Raw genomic sequence first — 20,555 nt, 5'->3', positions numbered from 1 at the left:
TCGCTCCTTTCGTTTTTAATAGATATGAATGTATCGGCTTCGGGAAAACCCATTTTCGCTAAACTAATTTTATTTTCGTAGCGAAAGAGAAAGTTTTCAATACATCTAAATCCAATTCACTAGATTAGTAAACACAAACTAAGACCCGCAGGCCGCAGGTAATGTCAGGCTAGTTGACTATAAAGTAGAATACACCTTAAACTAGCAAAGTCCACCATAAAGAAACACATATTATGTTACACAAATCCAATAAAATATTCTAAGTACACAACTGATACTAAATTATTGAAATAACTACGTAAGACATCCATCTAGTTTAAGTACATGGCGACTACTACTGAATCTCTAACCAGAGCGAGATTTTCTGCCTATATATCTCGATTAGGTTTTCACTTTCACGTGAGACACAACAAAAAGTTATACTTCGTGATTCCCACTAATTCATGTCACAAACAATGATGTGAAACCCCCAAAAGGAGAATAGACGTTATTAATTTTGTGTGGTCTGTCTGTCTGTGCTGGTACGAACTTGGCAAAGAGCAAAAGAAACGAAGCTGCATCAGTCAAGAGGAAGTAAAAAAAAAAAGCTGCCCTGTCAGCTAGCCCAAAGATAGATACATATACAGGCAGACGAGCCATGGCCGAAATTACAACCCCGACATATTAATCGTAGTTTTATTTTATTGTTACGAGACCTTTATAAAAATAACATATCGGCAGACCTTATGCTGTTGGCCAACTTTAGTTGTCAATATGAGATGAAAGTCTTGCCATAGCTACTATCGGAACGATGTTGCCAACACAGCTTATTTGCAAAAAAAAAAAAAGGAAGCTGTTTATTATAGTTTGGCGATCAGCATGACTATTGCATTATGTGGTGCAAGCTGCCTAAGGTTCACTCGTTTCTGATGTTTCCTCAGTGTTGACTCAAGAGTGATTTGGAATATTCACAGGTGGGTATCAATCTAAGGCTGTCAAGCTCCTTACGTTTGAAGCTGGTTTAGGCGCCAGTTACTCGATTTGGTCATTTCTTCTATTAGTGGCAACAGTTCCACATGACACAATAGCTGAGCCAAGCGTAAAGACCAAATGTTCGTTTCACGACAAAGCGTCATAGGTTGGAGTTTATATAAAATCCCTTCTGTTATTAATTAAAGCTAACCTAGCAATTAAAGCATTATTATTTCACAAAAAGAAGTTTGAATTAAAAAAAAAATAATTTTCTTTTAAGAATTGCAACACTATTAACTCAATACAACACTTAGCTATCGTTTCATGAGCCGTGAGAACTCTGTTACCGTTGCTCTGGAAGACCAATCTAATCCATGTGATAGTTTGTATCTCATGGTTCCAGAGAATTCTAACACTGTTCTGTTTCACACAGGTCCTGTCGTTGTTGTCGTTCAGAACTTTATAGTCCATGATGGCTAGCACACCCAGATCTCCTGTCAGGGAAGATATCAAAATATAAAACATAAAGACCTATGTCAACCAATACTTCAAACAGATCTTCTGTAAAGGAAGATATCAAAATATAAAACATAAAGACCTATGTAAACCAATACTTCAAACAGATCTTCTGTAAAGGAAGATATCAAAATAAAACATAAAGACCTATGTAAACCAATATTTCAAACAGATCTTCTGTAAAGGAAGATATAAAAATAAAACATAAAGACCTATGTAAACCAATACTTCAAACAGATCTTCTGTAAAGGAAGATATAAAAATAAAACATAAAGACCTATGTAAACCAATATTTCAAACAGATCTTCTGTAAAGGAAGATATAAAAATAAAACATAAAGACCTATGTAAACCAATACTTCAAACAGATCTTCTGTAAAGGAAGATATCAAAATAAAACATAAAGACCTATGTAAACCAATACTTCAAACAATGCAAATTTATATATAAAAAACAAAACAACAAAGCTTATACAGTAAAAGGCACAACACTTCCATTTCTCACTGCTGCAACACTTATCTCCTATTTTTCTACAAAAAACAACAATAATTAATTACTAATAATTCATCAAGTAATTGCTTTATTAATTAATTAATTACTTTTTATTATTTCGTATATTGGTTTCGACAAAAGAAAAATCCTGCAAAATTTCAACTGATCCGAGGATTGGAAGTGGGAAGAAAAAAACAAACAAGTCAAAGAATCCTGCATGTAGACTCATACAGTAAGAATTTATAAATATGTAATTCTCTTCATGGCTCAAGAGTTTGGACATTAAGTAATGGAAAGATCACTCTTTTATTTCTGCAAGTCGGACGGACTAGAGTTATCCCACGTAAATTCAGAGGCGAAAAAAAAAGAGGGTGTGGGGGAAGAACAAGTATTATTCACCCGTTACTAAATAGCAGAGCTCGATTTAACCGTTGTGACCAACAAGTCATGGAAAGAGAACAAGTAAACTACTCTGTTTTCACCCGTCACTATATAGAAGGGCCGGACTTAACCATTAACGGATTAGTCGGGGCCAATTTTAGATAATAAGTGAAATTTAAGAGTTTGTATAAGAAAATAAATTAGTACTAGTCGACCGGAGGCGTAGCATACGCCGCTATTTTATAGGACCCGCGCTAATTTTAGGTGTATAAATTATTAAATTTAACCATTTTATAACTAATAACAGATTTCCCGCGGCGTCCTGTCGATTTAATAGGAGGTCCTGGAAATCTCCTGAAATTGCAAAATATACGAAAAAACCCGGGAAATATACGGAAATTATTAAAATCTTTTGAAAACTCATACAAATCTCCGGAAATATATAGACGAAAATTGTCATTTTGGTGTGTCATTCAATATGGAAAACGCCACTCCTACGCGTGTTAAAAAAAGAACCAAAAACGGCATTATGCAATACCCACAATTGTGGAATCTAGTGAAAGAAGCTTCTCGCCTCAAACTAATGAAGAATTACTTGAGATCAACAATTCTCGTACATAGATTGAAACATTTGGTAATTTTTGCTATTGAGCGTGATCTATGTAGGAAATAGATGTACTGTATGATTCCCTACATGCAAGGCTCGTAAAGTAATTCCGTACGTAGTAAACGATAAATAAAATGCAAAGACAAATTTATATTCAAATGCAAACTCTTAATTTTCACTTATTATCCGTATCCGTACTTAAACGTAACCCCGCAAAATCTGTTTCGCATAGGGCTCTACAATTGTTAAGTCCAGTTCTGCTATTTAGTGACGGATGAATACTACTTGCTCCTCGGCCCTCTTTTTTTGTTCGCCTCTTGAATTACCTAGGATAACTCCCTCCGCCCGAGTTGCAAAAATGGTGTCTAAGCTCTTGAGCGTGCTCTGTCGCCTCGATAGTTACTACAGAGAAGATTACCCCCCCCCCTTTTTTTTAACGTGAGGTAGAAATAAAAAAAAAAGAGTGATATTTCTTGGTTACAATGGTCCGGCCCTGCTATTTTGTGACTACGTGTCCCCCCCCCCTTGTTTTCTCGTGGACTATCCGCGCAGAAATAAGAGAGTAATCTTTCATTTACTTCTTCTCGTTTAAACTGTTGAGGGATACGCCGCTAATTTGCATGGCGGTCTTAGGCAACAGTAAACTATGCGACTGCAGTGGGACCCCACCTTTCAAAGGATCCGCACTTCCATAGGACCCGCTCTAGTTCAAGGTGTATACATTTTTAATTAAACCATTTTATAACTTAAAACAGATTTCCCGCGCCCTCCTGTCTATTTACCAGTAACTCCTGGAATTATCCCGAAATCGCAAAATATACGAAAAAGTCATTAAAATATACGGAAATATATACAAAAAAATTGTCATTTTGGGGTGTCATTCAATATGGAAAACAATTCTCAAAGATAGATTGAAACATTCTTGCTATTGAGTGAGATCTATGTAGGAAACAGAATCATTATGATATACTGTATGACTTTGCTACATGCAAGGCTCGTAAAGTAATTCTGTACGTAGTAAAGATTAAAAGAAAAAGAATTTTAAAAGAAGGCAAAAACAAACAAACTGTAAAACATAGTTATGAAATTGTTTTATTTGGTATCTAAAAATGGGAAATTCCTACAAAACAATCTATTTATTTAAAAAAGCAATGCATTTTATCACTTGGTGACATCTCTAATACTTTTACTTTGTGCTTTCCACAACCTTGGCTATACGTATATATCAATTTATATATATATATATAAACATTAAGAACAGGACTTTTGCTATAATTTCAAGTTTAAAAAAATCGTAATGCAAAAAGAAATGAATTGTGATACAAAATCATCACTCACTGTATTGACATGATTCACCAAACCAGCCTATGGAGCAATGGTCTGATTTGAAACGTTTTTCTTCTGAGCCGTTACTCTTACAATGGCTGGTCCATTTATTTCTTTTGTCCAGCATACCAGCTGTTGTTTTTTTTACAAAATAGTAATTAAATCTTATTAATCATCTCAAATGATTTTCACTTAATAAGAATTCATGGAGTAATAGATTAATTAGAAGATAAGATTTCTGTGCATGATCGTGGTATGTGTACGGTCTGTCCCTAGTTCAAGACGAAGTAACCCATTTTGTTTCTAATCTTCATGAGGTCTGGTCTAGGAATTTCTAATCTCATTTTCAAGGAACTTCCGAAACGCTAAGGAACAAACCAAACAATCTAGAAAAGAAATTTTATTTTCCCTATAGCTGAAAGGTGGTCTCTAGAGGCTGAGTTGTCTACGCTGTTTGGTAAGCAATGAAAATAAAAAGAAAGTAAACGATATTTTAGGGCGAGTATCAGGTGTTCTTCTTCTTCTTAAACTGTCAGGTAGAGTTTAGCGTTCGGCTCTTGGAACTCTAGGCCAGCAAAAGTGAACAAGAGCTCCCTCTCACCGGCCTGGATGAGAACAGTTTACACTGTTCTGTATGACGGGTGGGTCAGACTCGCAGCAAGAGGCCACGTACACTAAGACCCCCGCCATTTTCCTTTTCTATACCAAGCTAACCGTGCGGGCACGCCATTTATGTAACGGCCCCTTGAGGAACAGCGCCTGGATTGTGACAAAGTTGTGAGTGTTTTTATTACAACTCCGAACAGTGCAATGAAGATGCTCTCGCACCCCCTTGGGCAGTCTTGTTTCGCTACCCTTTAGCCTAATCGTTTCCTCTTACGATGGTTTCCACCCAGGCGCCACTATGAGGAAGGGTAGCATGCCCGTAAAAAAATACGTGATATCGAAATCCATATCATACATACAAAACGAGTTTTTGGCAAAGGAGCGCAACTTAAATTTCTGGCATCTTCAAGAGTTAATACAATTTGGTTCTATTTGTAACTATTGCTTTACTCGATCTGCTATTTTAAATAAAATAATATGTCGCTTATTTTACTAAATCAACCGGAAACAGAGCACCCACTTTTCTTAATTCAATATTTGATTGTACATTAGGAAGGGACGAGATATTTGTCTGACTTTTATACAGCTTTCGGAATGTAAGAGTGACTGTAGGAGGCTGAGGACAGTTGAATGTTTGCAATAATAATGTTTATGCTTGTAAAAATGAAATTGATATCATAAATTTCATTGAGAGCTGTAGCTATCGTCATAGACAGTAGAACACATTCTATACGTTGATACTGGCTCTTTGAAAGAATACAAACATTAAGGAGGCCTTCCTGCTAGTCAGCTAAAGACCCTTGTTGACAAACTATCTGCCGCATGCTAGAAGTTCTCACAAACTCCAAGAAATGACCTAGATATTGTCTATGCAATTCTTCTTCGACTTGTTCACGATGCCCATTGAGTGCCAGATGTTTTTAGAGAAAGGGAACGATATCCAAGATTCTTTTCAAGTAGTATTTTTATCCTTTGCACTCTTTGATACCTACTGTCACGTACACTATATCCATATATGGTAACAGTCTATTTAGCTAGCCGGCAGAACTTGACCTAGCTCGGGAAAAAACCAAACATGCATTACTTTCACTTTCAAAATGAACTTCATTGGTTTCGAAATATTAATCGTTGTACATTGGGCTGCATTTATTGGTTGGTCTTGCAGGAGAAGGTTGTTGATCACGTGATGACGCTCTAGAGCCCGGCTAGAAGCTAGTTGGACTTCAGTCGTGTGTTTGGAACGTGTAGTGATAACATCTAACTTGTATGTAACGTGAAATTGAGAATATATATTTTCTTTGTATCAAGACTCAGATATATTAATGTGTAGATCAGTTATTCAATTCTTGTACATTTAACCATTGTAATTATTTGTATATAGTGTTTTCAAGTTCTGAATTAAAGTAATTGTTTTTAGTCGAAGAGAAGTTTCTTTATTGAATATAGAACGTACTTAGATCGTACTGGCAAATAGTAACTGCTAGATATAGATGATCCTCTTATCAACTGGCAACATTATGAATGATCGTATTATCAACATAGATCTAGATACTTCTATACGATCATCTTATTGAAAGATTATTTCAAGATCCTCGGCAATCACGATCATTGATGGTGTGATACAGATCAAGATAATCTACAACGTGACATTCATCATAGCATCCTCATAGATCTTGACATCTGACATCCACTATCAAGATTGAACGTGACATCTGGCACCATCTTAGATTGTGACATCAGACACCATTGATGATTGTGACACCTACCATCAACCATTTCTACCTGAGATGACCATGTCTCAGTTTGAGCTAGAACTATCTGGGCCAACATGACTTGTTAGTCTTGAGCAATACCTAAAATGCTATTTACATTACAGTATTATAATTAACAAGCTAGTGATGAAAAAAAAACAACACCCACATATAATAAGATAATTGGAATAAAAAATTGTGATATCACTGTCAATGTTCTGGGATCATAAAAAATTTACAAGTGGAACAGTTTTTTTTTTAATGACTGAAGCTAAAATGATTCAAACTGAAATTAAAATATCAATGAAAATTATCTAGAGTCTAGAGGTAGGCCAATATTTATAAGCTCTAAATAAAAAAAAAACCAACAACATGCGCCCGGGGCAAGGTACAAGATATTGGCGCCACCCCTCATTTTCCATGAACATCATATAGAAATATAAGCAACCTGTACCATATACCCCCCCCCCAAAAAAAAAAAAAGTGGGCATGTAAGAGAGAAATTAAACAAATCTAGTAAATTTGATATAACCTGGTCTACAACATGTATTTAATTTAAGAAGGAACACAGGAGATTAATAAAGTACCAAAGAACCACATTTGTAGTTAACATTTCAAATAAAGTATTTTGTTCATGTTTATAAAATATGATGTTTTTTTATTGAGAAAGTGTATCCTTAGTTGGATGCCTCTTACCACTTGATAGAGCGGCCAGCATCACCCACACATTGCTAGCTACACCTATGCCTATTTCTCTCTACAAAGTATAGAGGAAACTAATTTTTCTAATACCTACACATCAGTCAAGTACAGTTTGTTTCCCTTGTTCGAGATACTAAACGAAATAATTAATTACCAAGAGTTAATTAAGAAATTGTAAAAAAAAAATTTTTGATTGAATCTTGTTTTATCGGTTAAACGAAATAATTGTGCAAAAGAATGAGCTGATAATAGCTTTGTAAAAACCTCGCATATTAAGATATATATATATTTTAAGAAATGCTTACTTTTCAAGCACTTGTCACCGTAATATCCTTCCTTACAATCACATTTGCCGTTGACTTTGTGACATGAATCGTTTAGACATCCTGGGCTACAGCCTGAAAGCATTGGGCATGAAGTATTTGATTAAAAAGTATAGAATTTGGGCGTGAAATTAGACAGATACAAAAGTTGAAGGTGATATATATATATAATATATATATATATATATATATATATATATAAATATCAGTAGAGTCACTAGGGGCGGGTGTGGTCACCTGATGAAACCCATTTGGGTGTGGAATGTAAATGGCTAAAAATTATATCTTGGCAAAAAGCAGAAATATCCAAAACAAATCTGTTAATCAGTGTTTCTCAAGTGTTTTAGCTAGTTGGGTGGCCCCCTAATATTATTCCCATCTAGACGGCGACCCCCAAGGCAGATGTGAATATGATTTTGTTAATGTTATAAAATCGTAATAAAATAATGTATAACACTGACATCCATGATGTTTATTTTTCATAGAAAGTGAACATAGCAAAAACTTTATGTAATTGTATTTAGTGTAAATAAACTTTTGTTTAAATTATCTAAAATAACGTGTATTTTTACGAATTTCATTTCTTTATTTTTTAAGTGAACATTTAATATATATATATATTGCATACTGTTACGAATCTCACTATCCAGGCTCTCTGCAAACTGCACCAGACACCACCAACTTAAAGAACTTGACAACTCTGGGCTTCAAAATAACGTAATAGTTTAATGTCAATAAATAACAGCCAATACTGTACAATTGGCAGCACGTAACACAAGACTGTACAAATATCTCTCCGCCGTATCAACTCTTGCACTGATCTCTCTGTCTCGCCTCTGACTTGTACTGAGCCGTTGTAACGAACTGTAGATCGGGAAGTTGTCACTCCTGGTCTCTGATACCTTCGCTCTTTATATAGGGTCCCTGCTGGCCTTCTAGAACCGGACAGAACGTCGCTCGACCATTCTCGGTGGTCAGATGACTACATCCCTCGTGACACTCTTGAGCTCTGTTCACGACGTCGATCCTTCCCGAACCGGCCGATCGTCGTAACTCGTCACGGTTGACCGCTCGTCTAGCGCTGGCCTGGGTCGATTTCCGTCGGCTGACTACACACACACACCACTACCCCCATCTGTGCCGCCACCAGGTTTATAACAATACTTAAGTGAATATTTGAAAAGTCGGTCTAAGCTTGCAAAACGTACTGTCTTTGAAACAGTAAACTACATTGTTTCGAAAATGTTGTTGCAACAGTATTAGCAAACACGCCCAGGTAAATACGAAGGTTGAGGATGTTTCTGTGTTCTAAGACCACAACGAAAGTCCTCTTCAACATCCAGTCCATCTATGAATTTAGACTTGATAACTCACAAACTAGATGTTTCGCAAAGATATCTTGTTGGAAGAAGAAGGCGTAAAAACAATTTTCAGAATAGGGATATGACTGTAAACACTTGAGTCAGAATAGGGATATGACTGTAAACACTTGATTCAGAATAGGGATATGACTGTAAACACTTGATTCAGAATTGTTTTAATAGTATTGAAAATAAATAATTTGTTACCTGCACCGCTATAGACGCGATGCTTGTAATTGTGGCTTCGTCGCTAATATATGTCCATGAATTATACAGTGAGTTTCGATGACAATTTTTGGTGGCTCATTCTTTAGCCTGCCAATCGTTCAAATCCAGACCGACATCAAGCCATACATGGAGAACCATCTATGCAGAAACTAGAACTATGTTTCTATGAGATTTGTACACTTCTTTTAACAAATGAACCAACGTTGTCAAGCATATCACGTGATGTAGAAGTTGTTTCAAGAGGTTCGCAAAATAGAAACCTGTCTTCAAAATCACGTCAACCAGTAGTTGTGAACAATTTTCAGTGTCTGTGAATTCATCAAGCTGGATGCTAAATATTGCTGGTGGAGTAGATCTCGTTTCCTGAATTATCTGATAATAATATCAGCAGACATGTCAACTACACTCCTGTGAAAAATGTCATTAGATAAGGATATTGCACTGAATTTAGCATGGAATACGGCTCAATCATAGCTCGAACTATGTCAATTCTGAGAGCAACCAAATACGAATCTTCTACGGCCGCTAAATTTTGATTGTGTTGTTTGCCACCTGAGTTAAGTCTGTATGTCTTGACTCCGTCAGCTGTAAAACTAAAATACTGGACGTCCTGATCGCCAAAGCTCGGACGTCTCTTCCTACAGGCCAAACAAATGACGCATGGAGGTTTTTTAATTCCTGCTGGAACTATTGAAATAAAAACAAACCGCCAAAAAAATCCTCATTACATTTTCTTAGGGAACGTTCTTTTTTTTCAAGATCTATGGTCCTGGGATGTCTCGTGTTTTTTTTTTAATGACCTTTAATGACCTTCCATAAAAAGACCGCGTATTACTAGTTTCAATTACTTCACGACATGCTAAAATCTTCCCCATTGAAATATTGTTTGATCCCGCAATGGAGTTTAGCTACCCGTTTGATGGACAGTAATTTCAAAATATTTATGCTACATCTATTGCAATGTCCGCAACATCTAATTTTGAATGGCAATTATATTTTTTTAAAAAAAGGGAAATATAAAAGAAGTAACTACCAGTGAAAAAATGTCTAGCTTTAAACAATAATGTTACACTAACTACAAGTGTCTTCTGAATCCTCTGGTAACATGTCCGTCTTCTTAAATATGTATTACCCGCGTTTCAATTGAGTTCATTGACTCTATGTATCAAAATGTCAATGTATACACGTCTATGGAACAATGGTGCGTTTCGAACGTTGGAAAAGACACACAAAATATTGATGAAAAAATAGGCTAAAACACAGTTTACGATGGTCTTCCGTACTCCTTCGCAAATGGTCATATACTATAGTAATCTATCTCTATATATTGTAATTTATTACAAGTATTTAATATAAAAAAGGGGAAATAAATCATACCACATCAAAATAAGGCTTTAAATATGAAGTTATTTCCCTTTCATTAGATTTTAATAAAATATTATTTTAGTGTATATGAGTATATGTAACAATATATATTTATATACATAGTCTTTCACGAGACAGTGTTTCCACACTATTACAAGATACAGGTTCTCATATTATTTTCCCTGAGAGAAAAAAAATGTCTACATGAATTCATTCTACTTGCCGCTCAATGTAGTAACTAGTTTTCAAGGTTAAGTCACACGCACATTGACGACTCGATTGGTGTGAGGTATGAAAAAAAAAATCTAAAGACTAAATTATTTTACAAAAAAAAAAACAAAAACATAATCATACAAAAAAAAAAAAGATCGATACCGGTTAAAAAAAGTTTTTAAAAAAATTCATTGATTTATCAGAATAATAGTTATTCGCCGTTGTATCAGCAGGAGAGTACATTAGAAAAAAAAATCCTACGCTTTGAACAGTGTTGTCCATAATATCCAGTTGGGCACACACAGCTGCTGGTCCCTGTATATTTACACGGGTCATTTGGTATGCAAATGGTCGGACAATCTAAACAAAAATATTATCATTATATTATTTTGTTTAGAAAAGCTGAAAACAGACAATGGATAGCTTATAGTGAATGGAATAACAAGACAAAGTTATGTGCTGTGAATCGAAAAGTACGGCATTAGTTTAAAACGTTTTAACTTGAATATTTACTGTAGGTATATTATAAGAAGAAAAGGAATTCGATGAGATAGCAGAACGACAACGATTCTTTGAATAGAAGCTGAAACTCATTTTGTTCCTATATACACAAACTTAACAATAGAGCCAGACGTCTGTTCTTATAGTGAGTTTTGAAATGGTTGAGGAGTATCAGGATTCTGATTAATTCATTTTGTATTATTAAACACAATAGCCCGAGTAAAGGTCAACTTGGCACTTTAATTCATTTCGTATTATTAAACGCAACAGCCCGATTAAATGTCGACTTAGCGCTTTAATTCATTTTGTATAACTAAACGCATTAGCCCGCTTAAAGGTCGACTTAGCGCTTTAATTCATTTTGTATTATTAAACGCAATAGCCCGATTAAAGGTCGACTTAGCGATTAATAGGAATGTTTGTAATGTAGTCTGGTAATACATTTGTAGCTAATGAGATAGGATTATTTGTATGAATCTGTATTTGTAGGATGGCTGCCTGGTCGTGCGGTTTGCGCGCTGGACTGTCGTTCAGATTTATCGATGGTCCAGGGTTCAACCCTGCCCGCTCCCATCCCCCGTCGTCCTGCGGGAGGTTTGGACTAGGAAGTAATTATCTTCAACTCTGAAGGAACATCCGAATTGTGTAAAACAACAATCTACAATACAAGGAATGCTTAAGCCTTTGTGTTGTTGATTCGTTAGAGTAGTATCACAACTAAACAACAAACTTTGTACTGGACCCAAAATAACTGAAACTAATGTTCGGAAACAAAATTCCAATAAAATATGTGCATGATATAAACATACAAACTACAAAGTGATTCGTTAGAACAAGAAAAAACAACAAAAATCGTAGCATGAAAATTCTATATTCTATAAATAAAAAGATGATTTAAAAATTAAACTTGTCTGTAAGTTTAGAATTATAATTAACCCATGCAATATAATTATTGTAGTTTAGCGTCATTTTCTTTTTACAATGCCTCTATTCAAGTCAGAATTTATACATGTAATTCTCCTCTGGGTACAGATGCAAGTATGCTTCTATTTCAGAATAAACATTAACAAATCCTAAAATTGGCACAGTGAATGTAGGTGCATATTTAAAGTGTGCGTCCGTGTGATTTGTTTTTTTTTTAAAAGGGGCTGTTTAATACGGTTTGTGAAGAATGGTTATTTTAAATAAGGTTACACATAAGTTCAAGTTCCATGATTGACAAAATAAAAATTAAGATTGGACTATACTATTTTGTGAGTAGTGATGTTGTTGTTTTTTTTGTTCAAATTGTTACGCGAAAGGGGTGGGTTCCATTTAAAATTAGTGTGTGTATATGTGGGTGGCATTATTGTGCACGGAGTAGGAAGGCTATAACTAATAAGCCTAGGTTTTTGTGTGCATACTCTTTAATAGAAATTTGTAGGCCCTTCGTTTGAAGGATGAAAGAAAAAAAAAAGACAAAGAATGTGTAGCCTACAAAACTGTGTTGGGGATGGGGAACCGTTTCAATGCGGGCCGTTTTGTAATGGGTTTATGGGTGTTATGGGCAATATATTTATATATATACCAACTATTTGAAATGTAGTGTAGGAAGGGTCCGGGTCTCAGTTAGTGTAAAACAATAATTGCGCTATGGTGAAATTTTTGAATCGGTAAAGTTCGAATTATTATCAAAAAAGAAAATTAAGAAATATATACACGGATCTTTGTTTAAATACTGTAAATGAGTAGTTTATAGGGATATTTTTTCATTATTTAATTTTAAAAAAATATAAAAAGGAAAGAAAACTTACCCAGAGAGCAATCTTTGATGTCAGTACCACCACCTCTTGGCGTTGTTGTGTTCATAGGACATTTTACACATGGCTGATTTCCAGTCAAATTTTTATAGGTTCCATTTGGGCAAATAGAGCAGGAAATGTTATCTCTTGAAAAAAATCCTTGTTCACAATGTACTGTTTAGCATATAAATAAAAATCAAAACTGTTACAAATCATATAATAAACATGGTCTTAATAGGTGCTCTACAAACAACTGGAATAATTAACTGCTAGGCCAACACGTAAATTAATCTATCTACAAAATAAAACAACAAAGTGTTCCGCTAAATGATGTTTGAAATGTTCCGTTATGGAAAAGGTTTGGGAATCACTGTTCCAGGATAATGGATAGTAGTCTCTCCAGTATATTAAAAGTAGCGGTTTTGTATTATGACCTTTCGAATAATGTAAAGCTATTTTTTTTTTCAGGGGGGGGGACAGAATAGATTAACTAGGGTGTCATGTGGTCAGCACAATGATCAACTGATGTTAGTTTCAACAACAATAAAGCTTGGGAAGCTCATGTATTTTATACAAATTACAAAGTTCTAAATGTCGATTTTCACCTTGTTTTTAATATATTGTAATAAATCTGGTGGTGACACAGGTAGGGGTAGTTGTGTATATTGACAGCCGACACAAATCGCCAAGCACTAGACGAGCGGTCAACCGTGACGAGCCAGGACGGTCAACTGCGATGACTGGCGAAGTTTGTTGAAACATCCAGAGTGAATAGAGCTCAGGAGCGTCATGAGGGATGTGGTCATGTCATTAACCTGAAGGGTGGATCGATGTTCCGTCCGGTTCTAGAAGGCCAGTAGGAACCATAAGTACGAGTCGAAGTCGGAGTCAAAAAACATTCTAGGTGAAGTCGGTCTGGAACAGAGAATCAATTGCAAGTCTAGGAAGAGGCGGAGAGTTGATACAGCGTTGCATTGTTGATACGTCGGAGTGTGAAGCTTTAGTACAGTCTGTGTTACGTTGTAACCAATTGTGGCTTTGATTTATTGAACATTAAAGTATTACGTTATATTGGAGCCCTGAGTTGTCAAGTTCTTTCAGTTGGCGGTGTCATGTGGTGCAGTTTGGCAGAGAGCCTCGATAGTGAGATTCGTAACAATATAGAGAAGGCCAACATAAAGCGTTCGGATGTCTGTACTGGGCGTGATCTTTTAAAAAATATTGTTTGTGTTAAGTTAGACTTCTCTGTCGCGGATCTTTTTTTTCACACAAAAGTCGTCAACATGATGAAGTGGAATTGTCATAAGAATTTCGACCGTTCCGAAACAAATAAAACATCCCGAAGAATCACACTAGCGGAAACGTTTTGAAATGTTTTTGTCAAAACGTTTTGACTTATATTGTTGCATGCACGTCTCGCAAAAAAAACGGTCTACATTTGACAAAGTCCTATTAGAAGATGAAACGACATCTCCTACTTAAGATATTTGGATATTTAAAACAATGTAATTTTACTAATATTCAGATAAATAACACTGAAAATAAAACTTTTTTTTTTCGCCACCCCCTCCCCTTATTATTGGTTGGTCGTTGGCTTGTTGCTCCAAACAGCTAGTACAACTGAACCAATGTAGGCGCTTTATATTTTTAATAAATAAACTTTAGATAACTTGATCAAACTTCTTATGTGAGCAAAAACTCAATTTAACTGTTTTTACAATCTTCACTTGAGATGAATTATAGATCTAATAGTAATGAAATAAACTGATATTTAAACAGAATCTAGCTCACAACAAAACAGCATCTTTACTCTTTGATGTCTCAAGATCGTCTGCAGTTTCAAATTTGCACGACGATAATTTCATCATCGTCAATGTATAACCATCAATCAAGTGCTAAACCCCTTCTTACCGTCGCCTGGGAAACACACACACTCTATAATACCCCCTTTTTGTTAGGACGTCGCGCCGCCCCACCTCTATATATAATTCAATATTAAGTAGATCTAATAATAAATATTAATAAAATAGATACGGTTTTAACTTATTTTACTACGTAAAGAAGATAATTAAAATGCATTTTAACCTAGAACGCAAATGAACTTTATGTGGATCTACATCTAGACTCTATAATCGGCCAAAAATATTCTACTCTAAACTAAAAGCCATTTAAAATAAAATACAAAATGTTTTTAAAATTGACTTTTTAATTACTAGATCAACGTACAGGAATGTAACAGGATTCAACTTGAACAAATATCACAAACAGGCCGCGAAAATTTAAGACCGGAAATGAGTCGGCGCCAATAAAAAAAACAAAAAAAAACATAGGAAACTCTCGCGCGACACTCCATATATTTATTTATTTTTATTATTTTTTTGTATAAGTATAAAGTTTCCAAAATAACTTCTTATGGTACGCAGTGCTTTTTTTTTTGTGACGGTACGCACCGGTACGGCGTAACCGTACCATTTTCAAATTATTACTTTTCTTGCGTTTTAACTTTTATTATTAATTTATTAGTTGTTAATAGGCAATTCATCATTGAGTACCGGCACCTATTATTTTACAAAAAGCATTGATTGTACGAATATCGCCCCCCCCCCCCCTCTAAGTTTTCAAAGGATAAGGGAATCGTTAGAATTTATCTCAAATATTTAAGTAATTTTGTTTATTATTAAACCAAAATGTACAAGAAAAATTAAGGAACCTTGGAACCTTATGATTGGTCCACCCCCCCTAAATTCGTCCCCCTGCTTGCAATACACACATTGCACGATTGGTATCGGCGGCCCTGATGACATGTATACTGGCCCTGATGACATGTATACTGGCCCTGATGACATGTATACTGGCCCTGATGACCTGTATACTGGCCCTGATGACCTGTATACTGGCCCTGATGACATGTATACTGGCCCTGATGACATGTATACTGGCCCTGATGACCTGTATACTGGCCCTGATGACATGTATACTGGCCCTGATGACATGTATACTGGCCCTGATGACATGTATACTGGCCCTGATGACATGTATACTGGCCCTGATGACATGTATACTGGCCCTGATGACATGTATACTGGCCCTGATGACATGTATACTGTTCAATTATCATCTCAGTTTCTATTTATTTGATCTGCCAATGAAAGAAAAAAATATTTTTTTTTGGTTCTGTTTTTTTTAGAGAGAGAGACAGAGAGAGACAGAGAGAGAGGGAGAGAGAGAGAGAGAGGGAGAGGGAGAGACAGAGAGAGACATAGAGACCACAAAATCTTACGGATATTACAACTAGAATTAGATGTAGAGCCTGTTCCTAATGTAGTGTAGCCAGGAGGACATTTTGTACAAGAATCATTTCCTGGAAGTTCTTTGTAGAACCCAATGTCACAATCAGTGCAGATATTATTCACATATTCGGCTCCTTTTTCACAGTACTCTGAAATGTAGAGTACTCGATTTGATCACAAAAGTGCTTTATAATATACAAAGGTAAACTGAATAAACATTTAAATAGTGCTAATATTACCTACTTGGTAAGTCTGTTGAATTGTTGACACGCTTTATTTATGGAGTGTTTTTTTTTTCGGAGGGGGGGGGAAAGACTGTTCCTTCATTTTTTAGATACTTCAAAAAAAAAAGGCTCGTGTTTTAACGCTTCCCCAAATAACAGATTTTCAGCCCGTTAATTATAGCATTAGTTTTATTTACTTGAAAATGGCCGTTCTCTCTCTCTATCTATCTTCTTTTTCTCTCTTATGTGTCTCTCTATCTTTCTTTTCCTTTTAATGTTCTCCTCTTACACATAATTTTCTTACATGAAATATTAATTATTATTACCCTATATTATTACCCCATATTATTACCCTATATTAGGTAATCAAGCAGTCTATTCTACAAAGACACAAACTAAAAAAAAGTTAAAAATAAAAAAAAAAGAAAAAGAGAAAAAAAGAGAGATGGAATAGGAAGGACTAGAGAAGAAAGCTGTAGAAACAGACAGGCGGTTGAAGAAATTAGAGAAGGTGAGGAAGATTGGCGGTAGAGTCAGAAAGGAGAGGAAAGAAGAAAAAAGCCGTTTGTAAGAGAGGAAAAGAGGAGGATTTGTATTACCTGCTAAGACTTGAATTCGACACCATTCTGAAATTTGACGCAAATAATAATAAGAAAAAAAAAAACTTAAAAAAAAAAAAAAACTATACAAATCTTATATTAAGTGTGATTTGATCAATGAGTAAAGTAATCTAATTGTAATAGATCTAGATTAACTCTAATAAATCAGTCAAATTTAAATATTTTTGAATACTGTTTTTGTTTGTTTAAACTAATGTCATGCTTGATCTAACGCGCTATGACGCCGCTATGATCCTTTTACTTGTCTAGACCAATTTGGAACATGATTGGGAAAGGGGGGGGGGGGTATTTGGACTAAGTTTACTTTTAACTTTTTTTTTTTACAGTTGTACTCCTTTAATTCGAAGTCTAAGACTCTAGTCTTCTCAAGCCAAGACACTAACCACTGTGCCACTAAAGTGCTTATGAAAATATAATGTTTCTTAGCTATCTATTGTTATTTTCAAACTTTTAAGGGACGACCTAATTCTCTACACAAACTTTAAAGAAGACGAATGCACTTATATCACCACATCTGTCTGTACAGGTTCTTTTCCTTGTTCGATGTCAAACAAAATAATGAATTTCCAATAATTAATGAACTAATTGTTTACTTTATTTTATTGATTCTTATTTTGTCAGTCACAGGAAATAAGTGTGCCTATTGTCAAGTTTATCCGAGATAGGCAATGGGAGAAATAAAGTGAACACACTTTTTACCAGACAGACAAAGTGAGTTGATATAAGCTTTGCGAAAAATGATAAAAGAAGCGAATTTTTCGTTAATAGCGTTCCATTCTCGCATGTTTACTTGGATACAAAAAGAAATAAGCAGCAATAAAAAAAATACAAAACTTCTCAAAGCTGGACCAAATATTAAACCAAGTTTTGAAAAAAATGAAAGGTCTTCTACAAGAAAACGTTATGGGTTGATATTTTATTGATTTATTTTGTAATGAAAATAACTAAATACATTTTTTTGTCTTTGCTATAAATACACTTTTTTGGATTAATTTTCATGTTTAGATCTCTAAAAAAAATACAAACATAGATAGATAGATAGCTAGATAGCTAGATAGATAGATAGCTAGATAGATAGATAGATAGATAGATAGATAGATAGATAGATAGATAGATATAGATAGATATAGATAGATAGATAGATAGATAGATAGATAGATATAGATAGATAGATAGATAGATAGATAGATAGATAGATAGATAGATAGATAGATAGATAGATAGATAGATAGATAGATAGATAGAGGGACAAAATGTAAATGTGAGCTTCCATTATGACTACGGAACAGGCTAAAAAGTTTCTGATCGCTTAAGTAAATGGCGTCTGATATAAATGGATTAGAAAGCTTGAAATCGGTTGAACAATGGCTTAGTCTGTAAGAAATGTGATAATAAATGTTGATTGCAAATGCGCCTGTGTAGTCAAATGAAACATTTCACATAATCCTATAAGCTTTGATCTCGAGTCAAATATACATAATATATTGAGAGTCAACGAATGCATATATTTTGTACTTTTCATATCAAAAGCTATTATAAAGATCTTGTGTTAGTTTGCTCAAATCTCTTTTGCTCATCCTATTCTGGGAGTATATATTGAGATTTGGCTCAGCTTAATTAAAATATCAATTAAAAATAATAATGAGCCTATTTCTTTAGTCGTTAAGCAATGATGTCACTCAGCATAAAAAACACTGTTATTTAATTTAGTACCAGTATTATATTTGACTATATAATTGATTTTTTTTTTTTGGGGGGGGGGGGGGGGTCGAGGACATCGGTTTTGGTCCATTATCATCATCATCAAACTCCATTTAAGTGAGGGCTTGAAAGGTTCAAATCTGCACTTGCGAAAGTCCCTTGACAGATACCCCGTTTTGATGCGTATTGAATGTATGGGTAGAGAATTTGTTGTTTCCCAGACAGGGAAGTCCTTAGGCATAGGCAAACTAGGCATCCGCCGAGTGCCTCAACTTGGTGAGGGCCTTGCACACGACTAAAAAAAAATGGCAAAACTTGCATCAGATCTAAAATATAGAGAACTGTGGCACTCTCCCAGGCCTGTCATGACGGAGATCAGCAAACCTGGGGGGAAACCCAAAAAAAAATATGAACCATGGTTTCCTCATTCTCCCCACTGGCGAACCGTGAATGAAAGTTTGGCCTTAGACTATGCAAAATATTGCAAAATATGAGCCAACGGGACAATGGTCCGTCCTGCACTATGCTATAATATCATCTCACAATCTTGGGGAGGGGCAGTCAAAACGTCCCGTATGCTCCAATGAAATGAGGCAAAATATCCTATCTTATATAATACAGACGTTACTTCAAAAAAGAAGATGATTACGTCCTACGAGTCATGCATTTATTCATTCCTGTTAACCAATGATCCAAATTCTGCTAAGTCACTGGTTTTCCTAGGTAGCTCAGGCAACCCATTCCATGCTCTAATAGCGCTAGGGAAGAAGGAGCATTTGTACACATTTGTCCTAGCATATGGAACAAGGAATGTGCCTTTATCTTTGCGTCTTTCTGAGTATTTTATTAAATTTTGTTTTTGTATTTGAAGATTATGGTTCAGAGTTTTATAATTGCTACTTTACATTTGAGTCTTCTGTCCTGAAGGCTTTCTAAATTTAGTGATTTTACTAAAAGTATTACTCTAGTCAAATGTAGTCGCTTATGGATTTGCGTGTCCATATGAAATACTGTATACATCCTTAATCTTCTGAATTAAAGACGAGTTCTTACTTAAAAACATCTGGGTGTAAAAGACTAGATCTAGATCTATATCAAAATGATCAAAATGTGACTAAGCGTATAATTAGAATACATTTCTATGTCAAATTTGAAATTGCTATATCTAACTATTATAAAATATCTACTTAAAATTACCTTCGCATTGCAAGATTATCCAAATGATAATTAAGAAAAACATTACTTCTCTCAAGATAAAAAAGGGTTTAAATTCCTATTGTTTATATATATTTCTTTGAACATTTTGCTAGAAATTGAGTACGCCGGAAATGTAATTTTTACAAAAAAATAAAAAATAAATCTAGTCTTGTAGAAAACAAAACAAAACAAAACAAAAAAAAACTGCAGTAAAATACGAACTAATTAATTTTCTTCTTTGTGGTTGATATTTGTACTCGCTTATCTATTCTAGTTTAACACCATGGTCAACACATTCTATTTGTGAAAATTTGATTTTTTCCTTTTATATTTCTTTTTGCAGATCTATTTTTAATTTGAAGCATACCATCACGTCATAAGTCTCAATCATATGTTTATGTCTATGGTCTTAATGTAACA

The 20,555-nt window shown here is 34.9% G+C and overlaps 1 protein-coding gene across 4 annotated transcripts in view; it reads right to left on the bottom strand.

Annotated features, from left to right (window-relative positions):
- The window catches only part of LOC106068145 (uncharacterized), a 34,700-nt gene extending 14,420 nt beyond the window's left edge, over positions 1-20,280 (bottom strand). For 2 of the 4 annotated variants that reach the window (XM_056011515.1, XM_056011514.1), the window contains exons 1-8: positions 20,136-20,280; positions 17,217-17,243; positions 16,384-16,542; positions 13,116-13,277; positions 11,083-11,181; positions 7,637-7,729; positions 4,285-4,404; positions 1,299-1,445 (exon numbers count right to left, since the gene is read on the bottom strand). In XM_056011515.1, the coding sequence (XP_055867490.1) occupies positions 1,299-1,445; positions 4,285-4,404; positions 7,637-7,729; positions 11,083-11,181; positions 13,116-13,277; positions 16,384-16,542; positions 17,217-17,243; positions 20,136-20,178 (850 nt within the window). In that variant the 5' untranslated portion in view covers positions 20,179-20,280. The remainder of the gene's footprint in view (positions 1-1,298; positions 1,446-4,284; positions 4,405-7,636; positions 7,730-11,082; positions 11,182-13,115; positions 13,278-16,383; positions 16,543-17,216; positions 17,244-20,135) is intronic. The other 2 variants (XM_056011516.1, XM_056011517.1) reach the window with 2 other exon arrangements.
- Between the last annotated feature and the right edge of the window lie 275 nt (positions 20,281-20,555).

Source organism: Biomphalaria glabrata, chromosome 14 (assembly GCF_947242115.1).
Source record: "Biomphalaria glabrata chromosome 14, xgBioGlab47.1, whole genome shotgun sequence".
NCBI lineage: Eukaryota > Metazoa > Mollusca > Gastropoda > Planorbidae > Biomphalaria > Biomphalaria glabrata.
This window is presented reverse-complemented; position numbering and strand designations above follow the sequence as displayed.